This window comes from Acanthaster planci, linkage group LG01 (genome assembly GCF_054643075.1).
Source record: "Acanthaster planci isolate LZ-2023a linkage group LG01, COTS_SCS, whole genome shotgun sequence".
NCBI classification, from domain to species: domain Eukaryota; kingdom Metazoa; phylum Echinodermata; class Asteroidea; order Valvatida; family Acanthasteridae; genus Acanthaster; species Acanthaster planci.
The window spans coordinates 7199085-7218991 of record NC_141777.1 but is presented as its reverse complement, the minus strand read 5'-3'; the positions used below and the strand labels follow the sequence as shown (position 1 = coordinate 7218991).

The 19907-nt window shown below is 39.3% G+C and overlaps 3 protein-coding genes across 6 annotated transcripts in view; 2 read left to right on the top strand and 1 right to left on the bottom strand.

The window, feature by feature from the left end:
- Nucleotides 1-552: 552 nt before the first annotated feature.
- LOC110987726 (placenta-specific gene 8 protein-like) lies at nucleotides 553-5380 on the top strand. 4 transcript variants are annotated; one of them, XM_022250744.2, is made up of 5 exons: nucleotides 553-791; nucleotides 3578-3678; nucleotides 4175-4238; nucleotides 4389-4528; nucleotides 4687-5380. In XM_022250744.2, exons 2-5 carry the CDS (start codon nucleotides 3583-3585, stop codon nucleotides 4783-4785), a joined length of 399 nt encoding a protein of 132 aa, XP_022106436.1. In that variant the 5' UTR covers nucleotides 553-791; nucleotides 3578-3582; the 3' UTR covers nucleotides 4786-5380. The 4 variants fall into 4 exon arrangements, with proteins under 4 accessions (XP_022106436.1, XP_022106426.1, XP_086992772.1 ...); XM_022250734.2 differs by having other exon boundaries at nucleotides 554-791; nucleotides 3574-3678; XM_087136646.1 differs by lacking the exon at nucleotides 553-791 and adding an exon at nucleotides 2564-2797 and having other exon boundaries at nucleotides 3574-3678.
- Nucleotides 5381-7044: 1664 nt separating this feature from the next.
- Nucleotides 7045-13632, bottom strand: LOC110987713 (uncharacterized). The gene is made up of 6 exons (XM_022250709.2): nucleotides 13093-13632; nucleotides 10863-10973; nucleotides 10553-10699; nucleotides 10126-10215; nucleotides 9230-9364; nucleotides 7045-8281 (listed from the first exon to the last, which is right to left on the bottom strand). The coding sequence occupies exons 1-6, from the start codon at nucleotides 13294-13296 to the stop codon at nucleotides 8195-8197; spliced, it is 774 nt and encodes a 257-aa protein (XP_022106401.1). The 5' UTR covers nucleotides 13297-13632; the 3' UTR covers nucleotides 7045-8194.
- A 1332-nt stretch (nucleotides 13633-14964) lies between these two features.
- The window catches only part of LOC110987091 (E3 ubiquitin-protein ligase HECTD1-like), a 51701-nt gene continuing 46758 nt past the window's right edge, over nucleotides 14965-19907 (top strand). The window contains exons 1-2 of the mRNA XM_087146658.1: nucleotides 14965-15327; nucleotides 16996-17160. Coding sequence (XP_087002784.1) covers nucleotides 17021-17160 — 140 coding nt within the window. The 5' untranslated portion in view covers nucleotides 14965-15327; nucleotides 16996-17020. The remainder of the gene's footprint in view (nucleotides 15328-16995; nucleotides 17161-19907) is intronic.

Sequence of the window (19907 nt, the reverse complement as noted above, 5' to 3'; positions counted from 1 at the left end):
ACTGATGCAGCTCCTGCTCTATCAACGGGGTCTCTCTGGCAGCCCCCACCCACAAAAACGTTTGGAAGACAACGATTTAGTGACAGAATATGGACGAGAAGCCTAAAATTACGAAATACTGAGAATATACGAATAGGTAGATGTGCTTTTATGAATGTAAATAGCATTCGAGAGGCAACTGTTATCAGTATATAGCAATGATCATTGATTCATCATCGATCTATCTATGCACACACTCCCAAAAGATCAATGTATTTGACAGTTGATTGATAAATGTGAACATTTAGAGTGATACTTTTAGCACAAGTGTGTTGAAGCATCGAGGTAGAAGCAGGTTGAAAAGTTTCAATGAATCTGCCACCGATAGAGAGTAGAGAAATAAAACGATCGATCATTGAACGCGTATTCATACGCGCGACGTGTCACTCAGTACAGCCTTCATGAGTGCAACACAGAATTCCTGACAGCCGCTGAGCCTGAAGTAATACCTTGCAAGGACATGTTCACATGTTGTTAGTGACCTTATTACCATATCAATATCTTCATCATGGTTGGCCGAACCTTGTCAAAAACATCACTCACTAGTCACAGTACAGGAGCTTGTGTAGAACTTTTAGGTCTGGCCTCGCTATCAGCTTCAGGGTACGGGTTTAAGCTCCAGACTGTATACATATTCTTTGATTTTTCACGGCACACGCACTGTATAGCAGGGCGTGTCTGAGCTGTGGACTTGGAGTGCAGTTGTGATTTGGAATCTTGTGCACTGCAGTCACTTTCTTCATCACCTATCGGTAAGTACAGGACCGCCATTCTTCAGTTGCGTGGTATACCGTGTATGGTAGGCCTACCACATCTTGAGGATAGCACAACGCGTGCCGTGAGAAATGTCAGAAGACGTGAACTTGTGTTGATGTCTTGTGTTAAGTGTCATGGTTCCACTCTCTAATAATTGTGCACGTACTATCATCACGGTGTTTGTGTTCAGTGCACGTTCGACTCTGGACACTTTTATAACTCGTGAACGAAATGTGATATTGATACGAAGGTTTGTTCAACTGCTTGCATGATCAACACAAATCAAACGGACACCCTGGTTGTGATTTGGAGTTTACATTAACATTCTGAGTGATTTTATCAAGGTTTAGGATCTACAATCGGCCCTAGTATTTGACAAAAATCTGCAAAGTTCAATCATTTAATTAACATGTTCCCTCATCCTTCCACTGATTTCTAGACTGTTCCTGACTTTTGTCATGTTATTGTAAGCCAAAATTACCACTTGAGACTGATTGTTTTACTGACGTTTTCGAACCAGGTCACCCCTTCTCCAAAATTATAATTGCAGTAACTTTATTTCCATTGTAGATATCTAACAAATCTGACAAGTTGACCAAAATGTTCACAAAGTCATAGCGATGAAGGCCACTGGTGTGTTGGATGTTGTCTTTTTCTTCTGCCTTTTTAACTGTACTTTGTAAGTGCATTTGCATTTAGCAATGTTAACCGTCTCTGCTACTGAAGCGTCATTACGCAGTCGTCGACATGCAGACCAATTTGAATATTTGTTGTGACTGCAAACTTTAATAACCACATGGCATTAACGTAATCATGCATTTTTCCTAAAATTTACTGACTCTGAGTAATTTGAAAATCGGAGAGCCTGCTGGAAATATCCGAAAGAAACCTGTGATTTTAACGGATCTTCTGTTATTGTCCAGAAGCAGTTTCATATGCTGTTATATTATGTTGTCTTTGTGTTTCGGCCTTGCCATATTCAAGTGCCAATTGCTTTTCCTCATCCATTGGAAAAAATTCTGAGCTGCGTCTGTTTAAAGTGTTTAGCTGCTTCTGTGTTAGGTTAAAGGAGTACGTACACTATAAAAATATCCCTCTTAAAATATTGCCCATTACTAATTTTTGTTCGTCTAAAAAGTGTCAACCGTCTGAAAATATAGGCAATTAATTGTATTTAATGTTGATAACCCCATTGCTAAAATAAACAAAGACAAAAGTGTATATTGTTTGTATGTGTAAAAAAACTTGTCAACTTTTCGACCCGTGTTGATCGAGTCAAATAAGGATAAATTTAGTCTTTACAAAAGCGCTGCTGAAGCGATCATCAAATTGCCTATCTTGATACAATCTTCGTATGTTTGAACTTTGATTTGGCTTGTTTACAAACCTAAAGTTAGCCTCACATCCAGCAGTAATTTGTAATTGTAGTTTTCACGTAAGAGCCATAATGTGTCTTTAATCGTGTCCTCGGCAAAATTCATTGTTACATGGTTCAAGTTCGCGGTTCGTTGATAAGAGCTCCGTACTTTCGATCAGTGAGCCATCTCTCTAAGTTGCGGCCATGGTATCGCCCACCTCCAAGCTAACTCCACTCATAGAGTTACAAACCCTCCACCGTACTACATGTACAGTACATGTTCATAGAATCCTGGTAGCTAACACCCCTCTCAACGTGTCCTTGGCACTTGACACACCAACGATATTTAGAGTGTGTTGGCATTTAGTGCGCCATTGTCATGTATGCATTTATCATTCACATAAGTCTGTACGTGAAAATCCAGCCGCACGGGCTAGGTCGAGTGTAATAATAAAAAAAAAATTGTTAGCCCTTATGGCTCCGAGCAATACGGAACGACGCCACTTTTGGACTACACTTCTGCCTGACAATGACGCTTCACTGGCTCACCGTTCTTTAGTCAGTAATGTGTTCTGGGTTGTCGTTTTAACTCTGACTAGTTGAAGTGAGAACAAGCAATCGGCTTAGCCTGTCTGCTGTTGATAGGTAAGGTGGTATATTGTGTACAGAACCTATTACGCTACTGAGGGAACCTGGATCTCTATCGCACAAGAAGGAGACCTATATCTGTAAAGATGAAATAGGCCCTATGGTAGCTAGAATCATGCATGGAGAAATTTCTCGAGGAAACATTCAGGAGAACTTGAGAAAAAAGTCTACAGTGTTTGTATGTGTAGTCGAGTCCTGTACATTTTCAATTGGTTGGTTTTGCGCATGCGTCACATAAGTAGAATTTATTAGTAAGATTCTTGGTCCAAGACACAAGTGGAAAGATTTAGTTATTCCGGTTAAACCTTGGTGTGACTGATTTGGAAGGTTACCTGAAATCATTCCTGGGAGGGCTCTGTACACTTATGTTCGCCCAATGCACACAATCCATTGTCATAGTGTGCAAAATTGCAGTGCCATTGCTACCGGTTCAATACAACTTGGAACTTTTTCAGAGGCAGATGTTTAAAAAAAGGAAGAAATCTTTGGATCTTTTTTCAGAGGCGGTTTTTTTAAGAAGAGGAAAATATCTGGGAGAGAATAAAATAAAAGACAATAAAAATACTGTTCTGGTTTAGGAATATCCTATCTCTGTTTACATCTCCCCAACTAAACTGTAAGGTTTTTTATTGAACCACGTGGTACACTCTTGCCGATATAGCGATTAAATTGCCAGTGGCACCTCTGACATTCAGTCTGCCTCACATTTCAAGTCACATTCAGAGATAAGTGATATTCAGTAATATAGAGAGATTTATTATTTCTTTTGAAAGAAAGTCAGCATGGAAAGCAGCAGTGTCACAAGGACCTCTCACACAACAACTACAGTGGTGTCCCAACAACCTATGGTGGGCGAGAGCCGGACAGTCATAGTCCGCGTAAGAAAAGAGTTCCTTTATAGTTAAACACTGCATAGGCCATTGACAATCCCTCTTCCCACTGTGTGACAAGATCCACCAATTAAAGCAGTCATAAATGGAAGGGTAAAACGACCATTCTAAATTGTTAGGGGATGATTCAATACTGTCCAATTTGACATATTGCTTCAACATATTGTTGCCGCAAACTACTCACGAAGTAAATATGATAATTTGCATGTAGTCCTTTCTTAATGCAAAAGAGTAAACATCCAGTTGTGTTTCATTATTTAGACGCTTTTAAAGGATTTGAATTTCATCCTGAGCGTGCTTTTTTTCGCTGTTTTCTCTCTTTTACATTTAAGAGAGTGTTTTATCAATCTTTACCCGGTCATTTATATGTATGGCCATTGCTGTTTATCAGTTGTTTATGTGGTATTCAGTTTACACTTCATTACAATTTACAATTCCTTTCAAACACAAGCATTTTTCATCTTTCTCACATTTTGGCACACAGAACCAAGTTACCGAACATGATTGGTCCAGCGGATTGTGTGAATGCCACAGAGATATTAAAACATGTGAGTAGACTTCATGTCAATGTTCTGATCATGACTGCTTCACTTTAGAGTGTGATTAAAGTGCAAAACATCGAGATGATTATATATATATAGCAGGAGCTTTGTATCTGATTCTTACTGTTTTGGCTTTCATGATTCTTCGTTTCTTAGGTCTGTTGTCCTTCTTTTGCATGCCGTGTTTCGCCTGTTATGTAGCCTCCCGGCAGAATGAGTTTGCATGCATTCCGCTGTGCGTACCAGGTGGAGAGATAGCTATGCGTACAAAGCTTCGAACGCAAGAAAACATCCGCGTGAGTGCCCACAGTCAATGCTTGTAACACCTTTGTTGGTATAGTGCTACCTGTCGATTTAAGATTTGACCTTGCCATAGGTGTCTAATTTATTGGTTTGGATCATGTATTAGGTGTCATCCCAATCAAAAACATGTCTGTTTTGTCACAATTCACAGGGATCAATCTGTGATGACTGCCTGAAACTGATTTTCTGCCCATGTTGTGCGTTGGCCCAGATGAGCAAGGAGCTTGATCACATCGAACATAAGATCTAAGCAGCCATCGGCGAACCACAAAATAACAACTTCGACAGCTGGGGCGCATTCTTTAACATCGCCCCGCGTATCGTGCGTCCAAAGCTTACACGTAAATTCGTGATGCACACGTCATTGGTGGATGGGTAGACATCTGTTAACTGCCCCGTGCGATATAGCAAAATGCCAACAGTTTAAAAGCCACATTTCTTTGCACCGCGCTATTAACAGTCTTGCCATAATCACTGATACAAAGCATGTGTATACACATGATATGCTCTCTCGTTTAGAATCTTCTTACTTCGTTTTGCCTATTGCTTGCTAATATGTAATATGATATTAGGATGTGACTGCAGTTTTAGGCTTGCCCTTCTTGACATATATTTAAAATTTGTTTGTGAATACATATGCCTTTATATTGCACCTGTTGACATGACCAGCTCAAGCCGCAGTGTTTTACAAAACAAGCGTATGCTGCGGAAAATACAGTGCATATAATGGGCGGGATGGTTTGAGAGGTTGGGTTGATTGATATTTCACCTGATTGTAACACCAATTTACGGTACGATACCTTCGGGGCCACTCAAAATTTTCCATGTTTTATGAATTTCGATTTTTTTAAAAAAAAATAGTGGGTGGGTGCATCAAAATAAGTTATTGAAAATCGAAATTCACTCTTCATTTTAAAAAGGAAAGAAACTTTTTTTTTCTTTTGGACGTGCGTGAACTATGCGCGCCGCGCCAGCGTTCCGTATACACGTACGTATGCAATCTTTTTCAATTTCGTTCCGAGTTATGGATAGAATGACCTGTGCACATGTATCGTACGGTGTGAAATTCCTTGGGTGACGGTAGTACACCTATTTCATCAGGCTTGTTGGCTGCATCCGAATCTGTTGACTAGAACTAGGTCTCCACTCCATCTGAAATAGGCCTACGTTTTTGGTTCTGAGGTTGCAATATTTTTCATGTTTTAATCATTGTGTTTTTTTGTGGAGAAGCGCAGACAGTGGCCTTTGCCGTAGCTGAAGGTGCGTAGAATCAAATATAAAACGGCCGTTATAAGTGATACTTTGCAAACTCTGCAGGCTTTCACGCCATCTTGAAGCAATTTGCAATTTGTGACGGAAGCACACGAGAAGCCTGCACGGCAAACCGGTTCCTACTGCTGGAATAGCGAGAATGACATGGAATGGCCGGGAGCCAGTGACCCCCAAGATAACATGACACATTCCGAACTCGTACAGCCGTAAAACATTAAACGATCAAAAACTTAAGAAGTATTTTCGCGAGTTAATTAACAAAATCAGGTTGCTGTCCATGCATAGGAAGTTTTATATCGAAAAAAAAAATCGAAATTTAAAAACATTGAACATTTTGAATAGCCCCTTACGATGCGTAATTAAATATTAAAGCATATGTAGGTAGTACGGACTACATATTTTTGGCTCGTTTTGTAGATAAAGATGTAAAAGATACATTTTCCTGCTTATTTTGTGCTTACAAATTTGATGATCCTTTGTTAACTTATGCATTTAAGAATCATGCATTTGCCTACACAGACAATGTTTATTAGGAATGCTGGTAATGCTAGAGGTTTGCTGAAGAAAGGGTAATATTTTCTTTGTACATGTAACACTGTTCTTTCTTTTTAGTAAAGCGTTCCACAGACAAGTTTCAGTTCACAGCGGCATGCAAATAAGTCTTACAGTAATACTGAGAAGGCTGCCTTATTTGAGTCTCGTACCTCCACTTTCGTGAAAGATACCAACAACTTGTTATCAAACACTTTACTATTCTGTGACATGTATTTGAAAATGTGTAGGGCCTAGTGGTTATGTCAAAGACTAAAAAATGTCAAACGTCGGGAAAACTTGCTTCATTCGGTTTTTGATTTTTTCTGCACTATGATTTGCAGCCTGTTCCGCCTCAGTTTACCTAAACGGAGGCGGAATTATATTTGTACATCATATTTTCCTTTTTCAGGGGGCCTGGCGCGTAAGAATTTTTAGAATCAGGGCTTCAATGGAAGTTCCTGTTTGTAGTGCAGATTCTTCTATTAAATCGTTTGACGGCATACTTATTTCTTTTCGGCAGTGTATGCATCATAATTAGTGCAGAAAGTTCTTGAGCTTTGTGTTTGCCTTCAAAAATACGGTGTTCCCAGCTCACCAAGACCAACTAAAGGGGACAGCCACGTTATGTAAAGCACCCTCAATTATAGTGCGACGTACTTACCAGGCACTGAGGATAGAATAATTCATAACACGTAATGAACAGTTTACTAATAAAAGATGAAGGGATTTTATTCACGTTAGGCCTATTGTTTGAAATGAGTCTGTCTGCCTAGATCCCTGACTCAAATGCTCAGACACCAACTGGCATGACGTGGAACAAGTGAACTTATTAGCATCGTTTGTTGCTCTGCACGGACAATTTTGTACACCCATAGGTAGTTTCCAATTGAGCGTTACATGCATTATATCTCACTATATATCGAGCCATCCAGAGTTGTTGGAATCTGTGCGAAATCATAAGTCTATACATGTAATCGTATACCTTTATTTAACAAAGCACACTTTTAAAGCTATACCGATACGCATAATAATAGAAAAAGGAAGCCGACGTTTTACCATACGGTTTCGAACATTAGGACAAGCTGTAAAAGACAGTGTCTGCATTAGGTCTCTGAGGTTTTGGTTTACCTGATTCATTTTAAGAATAAAATGCTTTCAGCTTTTTAGTGAGAGGTAACTTGTTGTGTCCATTGTATATATTCATTGACGAGTTGAGGTATGTATTCGCTGATCTGAAGTACGAGAGTAAGTCAAGAGTTGGAATAAATAAGACATTGTTATAATCGCCATTAAGGTTTCTTCAATGGTTTATGTATACAGAAAAATATGGCAGACTTTATGAACTCGTCTAATGTATTAGTCAAACCAATAATGCCTCTATAGTACGGGGAAATGAATGCACTTTACGGGCATGTGCTCGTTGAGAGCACAAGAACATTGCAGACCAGATCGTTGGTCAAGTTCCGCCTGCGCTACATTAACATTTGTGCATGTATTCAATAAAATAATACACTACATGATATGTATATCTTTTCCTCATTTATTACAATTTTCTCTGTCGTAATCATCACGGGTGTCAGGTGTAGAAGGCTGGTCGTCCTCAGATGTTTCCAGTCGTTACACATCACTCAAGTTGTATACTGAATTCGGCCTCACCAGCTGTAAATGTCACATGACCGATTGTCATGTGACCATTATCTTTTTTCCTCTGATTACAAAAATACATGTATATTTGAATGACGATAGGAAATGGATTCCATTTGCTCTTTGTGTAAAGCACTGTTCAGAAATGGGGTCTGAACTTTCTTCTTCGACTTGCAGACAGCGTTTTGTAAACCAATATGGCATGGCGGCTATTGGATGACGCACACTGTGCTTTTATTCTGCTCTAGTGTTGTTGGTAAGTTGGTCTTCTTGTTTTGATGTAGCCGATCGATCACCTAAAATTGAAAAAGAAAATACAGCAGTTGTGCATTTTGCAAAGCCAAAGGCATGCTCACTGTAGTGGAAATTGAAAAGTATTGAGTTAGGGCGGCTTGCTCTCATATGTTCACGAACAGCTTGATTTGTTGTTCGTGGGTCGGCCGCTCGAACGCCGGGAACAAACAACCGGTTATCGCTGGTATAGTTAGTGATAAGCAACATGCAACATGGCGCCGTCCATGTAGGCTAAGTTATTCGAGAGTTAATGTTTGGATGGGCTGAATTCTTTTTCATATAAACAGGAACATTCATTTCTGTGTTTCGGAAAATAATTAATGTTAATTTTGCAAAACTTCCCATTGTCTGTGGCTTTGGAAGCCATCTCTCTACTTTTTGCAGCTGTTCAAAACTCAAAATCTCACGAGTTTTTCCGTGTGTTCCTGTAAAACCCTGATGAGGAGGTGGTGTGCGATCCTGTTCCGAGCGCAGTGTTCTTGAGTTGTGTTCCGCCGTTCGAGCGCGAGAACAAGAAACTCGTGTCAAGAACAGGCCGCCCGAACTCGAACATTGGGCCAGCTATGCAGTAAACCCACAGAGGGCGGAATTCAACCTTTGCAAATTCGCTACAGAATATTTGATTTGACGTCAAAAAATAATTTGCGTTCGTGTCTGTGTTAAGCATGTATCGTCTTAATCAAGCCTCACGTCCATAGTTTTTCATAAACTTGAGGGATAAAATTGTGTCATGTATACCATGTAAATCAATAAGTGTGTGTCTCAGTTTCGCAATGCTGGCTTTTAACTCAAACGCTCAACAAATCCCATCCCTATGCATGGAAGGGATAATCCTCCAGTAATTACAGCAAAAAATTTAAAAACCGGAACTGAACTTAGTGGAGGTCTTTGGATGTGATGGATTCACCTGCCAGTTACACAGTCACCATACTGGCAACTAAGTTACTCACCGCCAAGCATTCCATGAAATCCAGATCGCTAGACTCGTCATTGTCGATCTGTTTAACGATATCTCGCACTTGTTGCTTCGTAAAAAGTAAACTGCTTGTCTCCAAGATCTTCTCCAGTTCATCAGCGTCAATTGTCTGAGTGATTTACAGTAGGAATTAGTTGTTACTAAGTTTGATGTTGCACGTCTAGCACAAGTTAATAATCAAGAACCTTACCTCACCCAATATGTCCGTCGAGAATTTGATGTCATGGAAAAGACCCCAGATATTGTCTGGGTCGACGCTTAAAGCTTTTGCATGCATAAGAATTTTCACACAAATTAGATATGTCGTTCTATATACCGCGGACCATCTTCAATGCTACACAGGGCAGAGGTATGGTGAATCAATTCAATTTCTTTGTTTTGTTCTCAACCGTACACGCAAAATACACATGGTTTATGCGTTTTAAGGAGGTCTTCCAACCTTAAGACGTACATGTAGGCAATAATCAGGGGTCATCCACTTCTGGATTTTCGCCTACCATCAGAAATTGTTTAGATAATCATAAACAGAGGTCCCATTCAACTATTCTTTGCATCGTTGAGAATGTTCTTTACTATTGCCTGCTTTGGACTTTGAATATCGGCCAAGGTTAATTCGGAAAAGATCGTGAGACGCAGATGAAACCAAAGTTAATAAACCAAAGTATGTCTGTCAGGATATAACAGCTTCAGAATTTTTAATAATACAAAAATAAAAAAATAAGAAAATTCTCAGATCTACAGGGCAGGAGCTGGAAGCACTTGGTGTACACATAAATAGCTTGACTTAGATAAATTCCAATTACAATTTGATTTGTCCTTACACCTAAATCGACCAAATGACACATGTCCTCCTTAAATCTTTAAACTTACCCCGTCTTTATTGATGTCAGCTTCAACGAATTTCTTCTCTGCGGCAAGTAAAACAGACAGCTTCAGATTTGGATACGTCCTTGCAATTTCCTGCCAGTCAAACCAGATTTATCCCAAATTAATTCATATTCCACATCATGAAGAATTTGTATCAAAAGAAGTGTTGAAAAAAAGCTTAGAAACGCATTCACTGTCACATAGGCCTACGTGTATTTTGAGTTTCCGTTTCTTGTTTTTACTTCTTACATCAAATAACCTCTAAACGTAAAAACACCAGCCTTTTACGAAAAATATGCTCGTTCCGTTTGTTTTGTAATAGTTAATCAAGGGTTCGTATCATCTCCTAGATATTGGAAAATCAGTAAGGTTAATAAACCAGGTATTCTCCATCTTTGAAATAAATTGTACATACAGGTTTGAAACTGACCTCATAATATTTGTAGGTGTCCTTGAGATGTCCTTCTTTTTCTACTTCCGATGACGTAACCTCAATCGTGGGTGCTTTTGCGCTCTTTCTTGGCTTCTGTCTGGAGTTGGCATGCTTAGCGGTCTTAGGTCTGGCTTTTCGCCCTCCCTTGGTTCAAAAATATTGTTAGCCAATTGATTATTAATTTGATTGGCGCTTCTTCAAATTGTAAGGTTATTAATGTGAGTGGAAGTTTTGGGCTTTTCCCTCAAAAGTCAATAACTTGCTCGGAAATGAAAGAGGTTTGAATACATGTAATGATGATTAATACCTTCGGCGTAGATACTGGTGTGCCCGACGGACTTGCAGACGGAGAATGCGCAGTAACAGATAGCTTCTTGGATTCTTTCTCAGCTTTCTTCAATGTCTTCAACTCAGACAGCTGAAAAATTGTTGAAAAATAGATATACCAATGAGTACGAAGTTATAAATTCCAAACATCGGTATGCCGAAGTAGGACATCAGAAAGTTTAATTATAAGTTTAACATATTAAGCAGCTTTTTAGAAACAAAACTGATATCGAAACGCTGATTTTTTTGCCTATACTTTTCACGCGAATATTGATTAATGACGGGTAAGTGAATTGTTGGCGTATATTGTGTATCTTCCAAGTGTAACAGTACTGGAGCCAGGACAGAGTGACCGGTGACCTCTATAGAGGAGCTGCATGGAGCGCTCTCACAGAGGACATGTTTAGATTTATTGACTGCGAAGTACTAAAGGGTGCAGACCACTAATTCAAGTGAGAATTTCTGACCAGCTCATTAGCATTAAAAGTGCCCCCCACAGTATCTTTTGAAAAAGGAGATTGTTTGGCCCCCAAAATGGTGAGATTGTGTAAATCGTTGCCAGGATCAACTCCCTGGGTCTTTGATATTTCTTTCATATGGGAGCAGAAGGGCTAAAAACTACGGTTGAAAAATGGTCCTAAGTGCCCGAGAAAGTTGAGGGTTGCCACTTGGAAAATGGCTGCAATCAGACTTCGGGAAAAATCACTTTTTTGGGGGTAATTTTGTTTTGTGGGAATAATTAAAAATGTAATTGGTTAACCCACAAAAAATAGAAAAGAAATTGAAAGATAAGTGACCAGACAAGAATTTAATTTGTGTTTCAGAAATATCAGGGATGTTGGTGTGCATGCTATTGGGCCCTGAACGGTGCTGATTTTACGCTGTTTTCAATGGGGCTTGAATTAGTGGACTGGACCCTACAGGGTCTACTCATTTTTATATCACACAGGAACAAAAACCTGTCTCCCTTGAGGGCGCTCCATGCAGCCCCTGTAACTTCAGCAGTATTTGTAGATTTTTTGATTGAATACTGTTGAGTTGTGGTTTTACCAAGCAAAAACATACTTTTAATAATTGTAAGATCGTTTCTTCACTTGATAATACCCAAAAGGCGGTGCTCATTGGGGCATAACAAGTTTTTGGAAATAAACCTCTTTCAGGAGTGACCATCATTGAAACATACATGTATAGCATGGTAGTGCTTACACACCCTATATGCTGAAAACTTGTTGGAAATATTCAAATTAAACTATTTTTAATTTTAGTATTTTTGCACCATTTTATTTCGTATCATTTGCGATCGTAAGTTAGTTGATGAGATCTCTGGGCACATTACATTAAATGAGAGAAATATTATAATGGGTGATTCCTTTGGGGATCACCGTGTGGCGTTGTAACAGAAAGGAGGCTGGGAATAGATTAAAAACTCCAGAAATCCATGGTACATGTATAAATGTTCATGTATGAATCAACAGGATGTCGGCCAACTCGACCGTACGCTGAGAGAACTCGACCGGAGGATGGCAAATGGTCAAGTTAATTGTCAGGACCCCACTCAACGAAATCCCTACTTGTTGTATTGAAACTTGTAATCCGCTGAAATTAGGTGATATTCAAAGTTTCAGCGATTGAATCTCGAGATACATCGGATACATGATTCCTCACAGCGGCCCCATCCCATCCATTACAAATGGAAATTTTCCGAAAAGAAGAACCAAATTTTTTGTCTAGTGACCCGTAGTGATTTTTGTGTCCCCTTAAAACTCATCAACTTATGTATTTTATCTTATATAATATTTGTTAAATTGTCCTTGTTTCAGTAATGTTTTAATTTCAATTTTAATATATTAATAATACTGTAATTTTCCTTTAAGTCAGTTTTATTGTAAATCATGTACAATTAGGCAAACGGCCACGACACGAGTTGAAACCCCAAAATTAAATAAATAAATCAGGATGTGGACGCTTTTGGACCACGTCGATGCATGGGCGTTACCAAAATATTTACCAGTGGGAGCGGAGCACGTCGATGGTCAACGTGAAAGCAAGAGAAGGCCTACATGACACAGTTAAAACAATATTTCCCAACAGAAACAGATCAAATTCCCAGTAATTACATTTCTGGATTTTGATCCTATTGATTAATTAAAGTGAGTATTATGGTTCTACATAACATAAATAAATCCCGCGTTTAGATTTTAGAAACATACCTCTTTTTCTAATTTGTCGATCTGTTGGAGAAGTTCAAAATTCCTGGCTCTAGTGCTATTGAGTTCCTTTTCCTTCTCTTCAAGGGAAGCCTTCAGAGCCTCTCTATCTTTGAGTAAGAGAACAAATTCGGAAGTTTTCTGTGAGCGAGTGGGATCCACTGTCTGGTCCGGCTGGGCACCGTTTACTTCAGCCGTGTCGCCCATATTGTTCTGTCTCGCCTGTGACTTGATTCTCTGAAGCCTAGAGGTCTTCCCTGTTTGTGAGAAAGTAACAAGTGCTGGTCCTGGTTGTCAACTGGTTATAGTCCTCGCAGTGGGCAAACAACCCTCTGTATAAACTCCAATCATGTGAATATAATCGATACAAAAGAATATGTATAACTCTTCTGTGAAGTTTGATGACAACGATCAACAGTTTACTTGACAAATGAAAGAGCACTGATGGCAAACGCGAAGCATAGCATCATACAACTGTAGTTGCTAGGCCCATCGCACGGTTGCTATCACCTGTCACGGTATTTTGAGCCGTCTACATAAAGCTGTATTCGGCTTTTCACTGTGGTCAAAGGAGTGACGTGCTGTTGTTGGGATTATTGACTTAACAAAGGGAAGAGATCCACAGTTTACATATGATGAATAGGCAATAATCTACTCTATCGAGTATTGCCCTTTATTCCTTTCGTGACGTCATTAAAGTAAACAAAACCAGTGAAGGCCGTGCACCAAATGGAGTTGGAAGGTCACAGTATTATGCTGTAGAGCTGAAGTTGCAAATGGGAAAGCTTCAGCCGGGTGTCAGTCCCTTAGCTCATTTATATACAAATGTAGTCGGCTTATCTTTTTATGAACTAAACGAGATTATTTGGGAATGATGTGCTCTCAGCTTAAGTTTTTGAGATGCGGTCTACATGCACGCTGTTCGTTAATATTAACGTTGTAGGGGAAAACAGAATCAATCAAAAGTCGATGAAAGTTTCTTCTAAATTAAAATTACAATTATTTTACTTCATTTTTGAAATTCAACTTTGATACTAACATGGAGCTACTTTCTCACGAGGATGCTTTGCTCTCTTTCAGTTCTCTGTTTCTTGTCTGTTTTTATTATTTTTGATCTCTTCCGTCATAAAATGCTTGGCAACGGTTTACTTCACACACCGACGAACTTTAGGGAGTAAGGCTTTAGGTTCTTGTTGCTGTGTCGTCTTCCCTCTCAAGATGTTTGGAGTCCTCGGTTTTTACAAGCTGAGACTAAGGATCGCTTTCCCATCTACACGCACCTCGCCGGGCCTCGATCGGTTCGATTGAGTCGCCACGGCAGCCGTTCCGCAGACGGAGGTTTTATAACTGGGCCATGGCTGTGACAAGAGGTCGTGTATGATGCGGTATATACGCCATGTTGTTTCCCACTCCTATTGTAGATTATTTCATTATTGGAGATTTGCAATTGTATATAGGTTTGCATGAATCGAATGGAAAGTGGCTGCGATGTAATAATTCTTCAAGGTGGCATTATAAACGACAGATGGACGCAGGACGAAGTTCGACGATTGACATTTGCCGCGTAAACACCCAGGTGGACTTCAGAATTAAATAGCTGCTAATCTAAGGTGCAAACTGTCACAGGTCTTTCATAAATTATGGTTCTGGGATGTGGTATATGATCTGTGTTCAGGCCAACTTAAAGGCCATATCAGGCCATATCAATGGAATCAATGTGCCAGTAGGGAAGTCGCGATTGCTGTTGGGGGCGATCGAAATTAATAAGTTGGCGCAAGGCAAGACTTGGGGGCGCACTTCATAAATTCCATTCTGCCGACTCGCAAGCCATACAGACTTCCGGAGCGACGTGTACAAGTCTATCGTTAAAAACACTTCATTATTAGGCTTAGTGATTCGTGCGTTCAGACAACAGAACATTAGTCGCGAAAACTAGAATCCCATCTCTTTCTGGCTTAACCCAAGTCTTTCTGGACATAAAATTGGCACAGGATCGTAGCTATGTAATAGTTTCACGTGAACTCCCTCCATTTTGTTTTTTTTTCGAATGGCAAATGGTCGGTAAAAGACAGTATTTCAGCGGTGTGTTGTGGTCACCAAGTTGCCAGTCAGCCGGGTTCGTGTCGCCTAGGCCTATACCTTGTTACGCATCGTCTGCGTGTCACGACTGAACTAGACTGCGTGGCGTTCATTGACTGAACAACGAAGTCATCGTCTCGGAACTCCACAAAGTGATAGGTTAGCGGGCCTTTGTTTGCCCACATTTCAGTCATGAATACTTTTATAACAGGAATGTTGGTCATGTCGGGATTTGTTGTAGTCTGACTGCAGCGCTCTTTGTCTGACAGCAGTTTAGTTTTTTGCCTTTTCTCACTTTTCGAAATGTTCGTTCATTTTGTCTGCCTGTTTCCTTGTTGAGCGCTTGTGCCATTCAATGGAAAATGTTTTTCCATACTTGTAGGACTCTTAGTCTTCTACTGACACATCACAAGCTTTGTGTCTCAATACTTGATGTGACAATTGACATGGTTGATGAAATGATAGTGGAATATTTTGCTATTTGTAAACTGTTCATGTACTATAGTAGAGAGAATTATAATCTCGTATTGGTATGTGCATGTAAACTGGTACATGTACATGAACACTGTACGCTGTTCCAATTTTGAAAGGAGTACATGTTTGTCTTCCTTGCATTTTTCTTGTGTTGAATTTCAGTTTCTAATAAGTAAATACTTGTAAATGTACGTTAGTGTTTGCAGATACATGTACATATATCCCTGCGGTCATGTTGTTTAGTGTCAACAAGCGTCAACACACATAAGTGGCGTCAACAAAGCGTCGACAACTTGAAAATACCCTCCACAGATTTAAAAGGGGTTTTATTACATTTTAGAGACTCTATCACTTGCCATTGTATAAGAGAAACACTGAACTTGCCTCCAGATTCTCGCATGAAAACAAAAATTTTTCGTGATGTATGGGGCCGTCATCTTTCTTTCCTCTGCTGTCCACGCGAAAACAAGATGACGGCCGGTTGGACTGTAGTCCCAACTTAGTCACTCAAATTCAACATTCAAATATCATTTCAGATAGATATGATACATTGAATTTGATATGTACAGTAGGAGCCTAATTAACATTTATAAAAAATCTTTGCATAAATATGATTGAATAACTTGTTAACGTTTTGTCGACGCTTGTTGACGCTAAATAGCGTGACCTAGATCGCAGTACTTTGTACACTGCACAAATGCATGTACATAGGCCCTAACATAAAAGCCAGAATTTGTGAAGTGGCTAAAATTGTAATTAAATAAAGGAAATGGATTTGCAGCACATACATGTACAGGTTCTTCTATTAAATCCAAATTTTAGGGTATCATTTTTGTCATAACTAACAGTGGCACTGGATACTTTGTGCTCATTATCCTAATGCACCGTACTCATATATACATGTAAAGTATGTACAGCAGGTGTGCCAAAAGTTTAGCACGTACATGTACATGTATGCTTACTAATCATTCTGTTATGCCATCAACAAGCATTGGTCCCAATTGGGATTATAGTCCACAACTGAGTCTGCAAAGGAGAGAGATGGGGACCATTTGAATGCGATACCAGGCATAAATGCTTGCACCGTAGGATCCAATGGGTTGTACATGCTCAGCATGACCTACCATTGTGTCCAAGCACATGAACCTGTACAGTACATGTACCCATGGGTTTGTCCCCACCAGAGGTGTTGTGGCTACATCATAAAAAAACATCATAAAAGAAACTCAGAATTATCCCAACTGTAGTTGGGACTGATGCAAGACGTGGTCCCTGTACTAGGGATGTAGTATGATGCAGACTTAACAGGCAATGACTAACCTGAACCCCCACTGTTTTGTTTCTTGGACACAGGTGATTTTCATGGGAATAGTCCAAGATGGCCGATGTGGACCCAGAGACATTACTGGAATGGTTACAGATGGGCCAAGGAGAAGAGCGAGACATGCAACTCATAGCCTTAGAACAACTTTGCATGTTGCTGCTTATGTCTGACAATGTTGACCGATGCTTTGAAAGGTAAACACTTGAGAAAATTCTTAGTTGTGAAGTGTTGGTCCCATTTACATTCCAACCCATGTTGTACAAGTGACATGCCAGTAACATGCATTATTAAAGCAGTAACTTGTACATATTGTATATTGGTATTTCAGTGCAAATGTTGTTCATTAGAAGTAAGAAAAATATTCATAGCAGATCTCCATTTTGTTGTACCAGCCTTGTTGATAGTGACTTGTAACTGGATAAGAAGGAAGTTTGAAGGAAGCTACTAGGAAATGATCCGACAATATGTTTTGCAGAATCAAAGAAACTGTCCAGTTTCTGAAAACACTAACATTGACATTGGCATTGTTTTTTGTACACGTTGCATTCTCAAAAACCAAAACCTCAAAAACCTGGATAATTGCACAGTCATTCTGTAGAAATGATGATTATCGTTGTAGTAATCAGGAAGCCACCCCAATAAACAGAGGAAGTGGATCATTACTGAAGCATTACTGGCTATTACTTCTTTTAAAAATATTCCATTCAGAATCCAATCCATTCACGTGTTCCACTCTGGTTACATGTACTACACTGTGAAGTTCCTGCTTTCTTTTACTTTGAAGTACCAAAGTTCATGATTTGAAATGTATTGAAAAATACGTGTATTCCACAAACCAAATGCAGAAGTTTTTTTTTATCAGGTAGCAAACAGGAATTCTAGGAAACAAGTCATGACCCAATGCACACGTACAGGTACATGTAAGAATGATGTATTTTCAATGTGCCTTCTTGATACATGTGCCTTGCCTGACTCAGGGTGGGAATTAATGTTCAAATTGAAAAACATTGAACAATACATGTACATGCACAAGAACTTTACCATTTAAACGTTCAGCCAACACTTGACGGAGGCCATCGCCGATTACATTGTACTTCAGTGTACATGTACATGTACCGGAAGATACACTGTACATGTATGCTTAGTTCAACAATGCACCTGGTCCAGCCTATGTAAAAAGGTAAATGTACATGTAGATTGATATTTGGGCATTTAAAACAATCAATGTTTTTTGTTTTAGAATCCACTTTTATTTTTTCATAAAGTACATGTACATGGATGCCGAAAGGGAAAAGAAATACGTAAAATTAATGCCAGAATCCATCAATCAAAACGTCAAACCTCTAAAAGGGGCGGTTCCGTTTAAACGTTCGGGAAAGTCTGTAAATGGATTTGAAACTTTTTTCATTTAAACATGTAAATGCCCCACCCTTATGTCTGACCTTTCACCCCTCCATTGCAAGGAGAGTGCCTTCCACTAGTTTAATGCTACACTGTATGACCTGAAGGAAAGTGTGAGGAAGGGGCTCTGTCTATATACCGGTACCTACCTGTATGTACATGTACATTACATGCATGTCTCATGCAGCCAGGCTTTTGGAGTGTTCTCCATGCAGGGTGTTTGAACCAGTTTACATGTACATTCGTGCAACATGTTCTCAGTTGGAACTTGTCAGATCATGGGACTTTAGCATTATCAACACTAAAAGGACCTGAGTGACTCTGTTTTGTGGTTAGGATTTAGTTAACTAAGAGGCCACTGCATTGTTTTAATAAAATGCAATGTGCACATGAACAGGTGCATACATACATGAACATGTACATTACATGCATATAGTACATCAGCTATCCCCCAAAATCATTGTACAACGTGTATTTGGTGACATATAAGACTTGAAGGTTTTCATGGTGAAAGAAACTAGATTTATAGTAAAGATTGCGGTAACACCATGTATTTATCTCTTCTTTGAGTATGTGTGGTTCTGAGAAGAGTTATTCCCCGGTTCTTCTCAGAACCACACATACTCAAAGAAGAGATAAATACGTGGTGTTACCGCAATCTTTACTATAAATGTATCTGGTGAACAGGTACATGTACGTGCATGTACTTGTACAGATTTATAATTTCACATGCATTTTTTAAGTGAAATTTTATGAATTAACACACATGTATTCAATACCAGTCACAGTCATTATGCCAGTCAATATTTTGTGAATGATTACAAGGTGAGTCATGAATATTATACAATTAGTATGGACTGAAAGAAGGGCATAGGTCAGCTGGAGAAGTCACTAGTCCGTGTACAGGTGCATACATGTACATGTACATACTGTACATGTACACTGTACATGCACTGTACAGTACTGGTATACATTGTATGTGTACATCATGTACATTGTGTTTTGTGTACTTGTTCTAAACTGTAAATTCCCGCTCTTTGAGGATCCTGGCTAGAATTCCACAGAGCATTCAAGGAAGTACATGTACTGTACATTGTACATCTACAGTAGGTCTACGGTGCATATAAAATGCATCACAGAGTACATGTACAGGTGTACCTGTACATGAAATGCCATAGTGTGCATTGTTTTCTTCTAATGCTAACACTCAGTTTCATAAAAATACACCTGTACAATTAGAGCACATGTACATGTACATATGTACATATACTGGTACAGCACATTGTACGTGTACCCATGTACATGTACTCTGTACCCAGTATGTATGTATGTAATTTGGTACATGTCCCATATATTGGTACATGTACAGTACATGTGCATATGGTGCATTTTTAGCCATGCATAATTACAGCACAGAGTATGAAAACTTATCATGTCTGTCCGAACAAAATCAAAACTGCTCTGGCAAATCGTTTGACCAACATATCAATGACAGCTCTTAAAATGTCAACACAATATGTGGGATTATGGTGTCCGATTT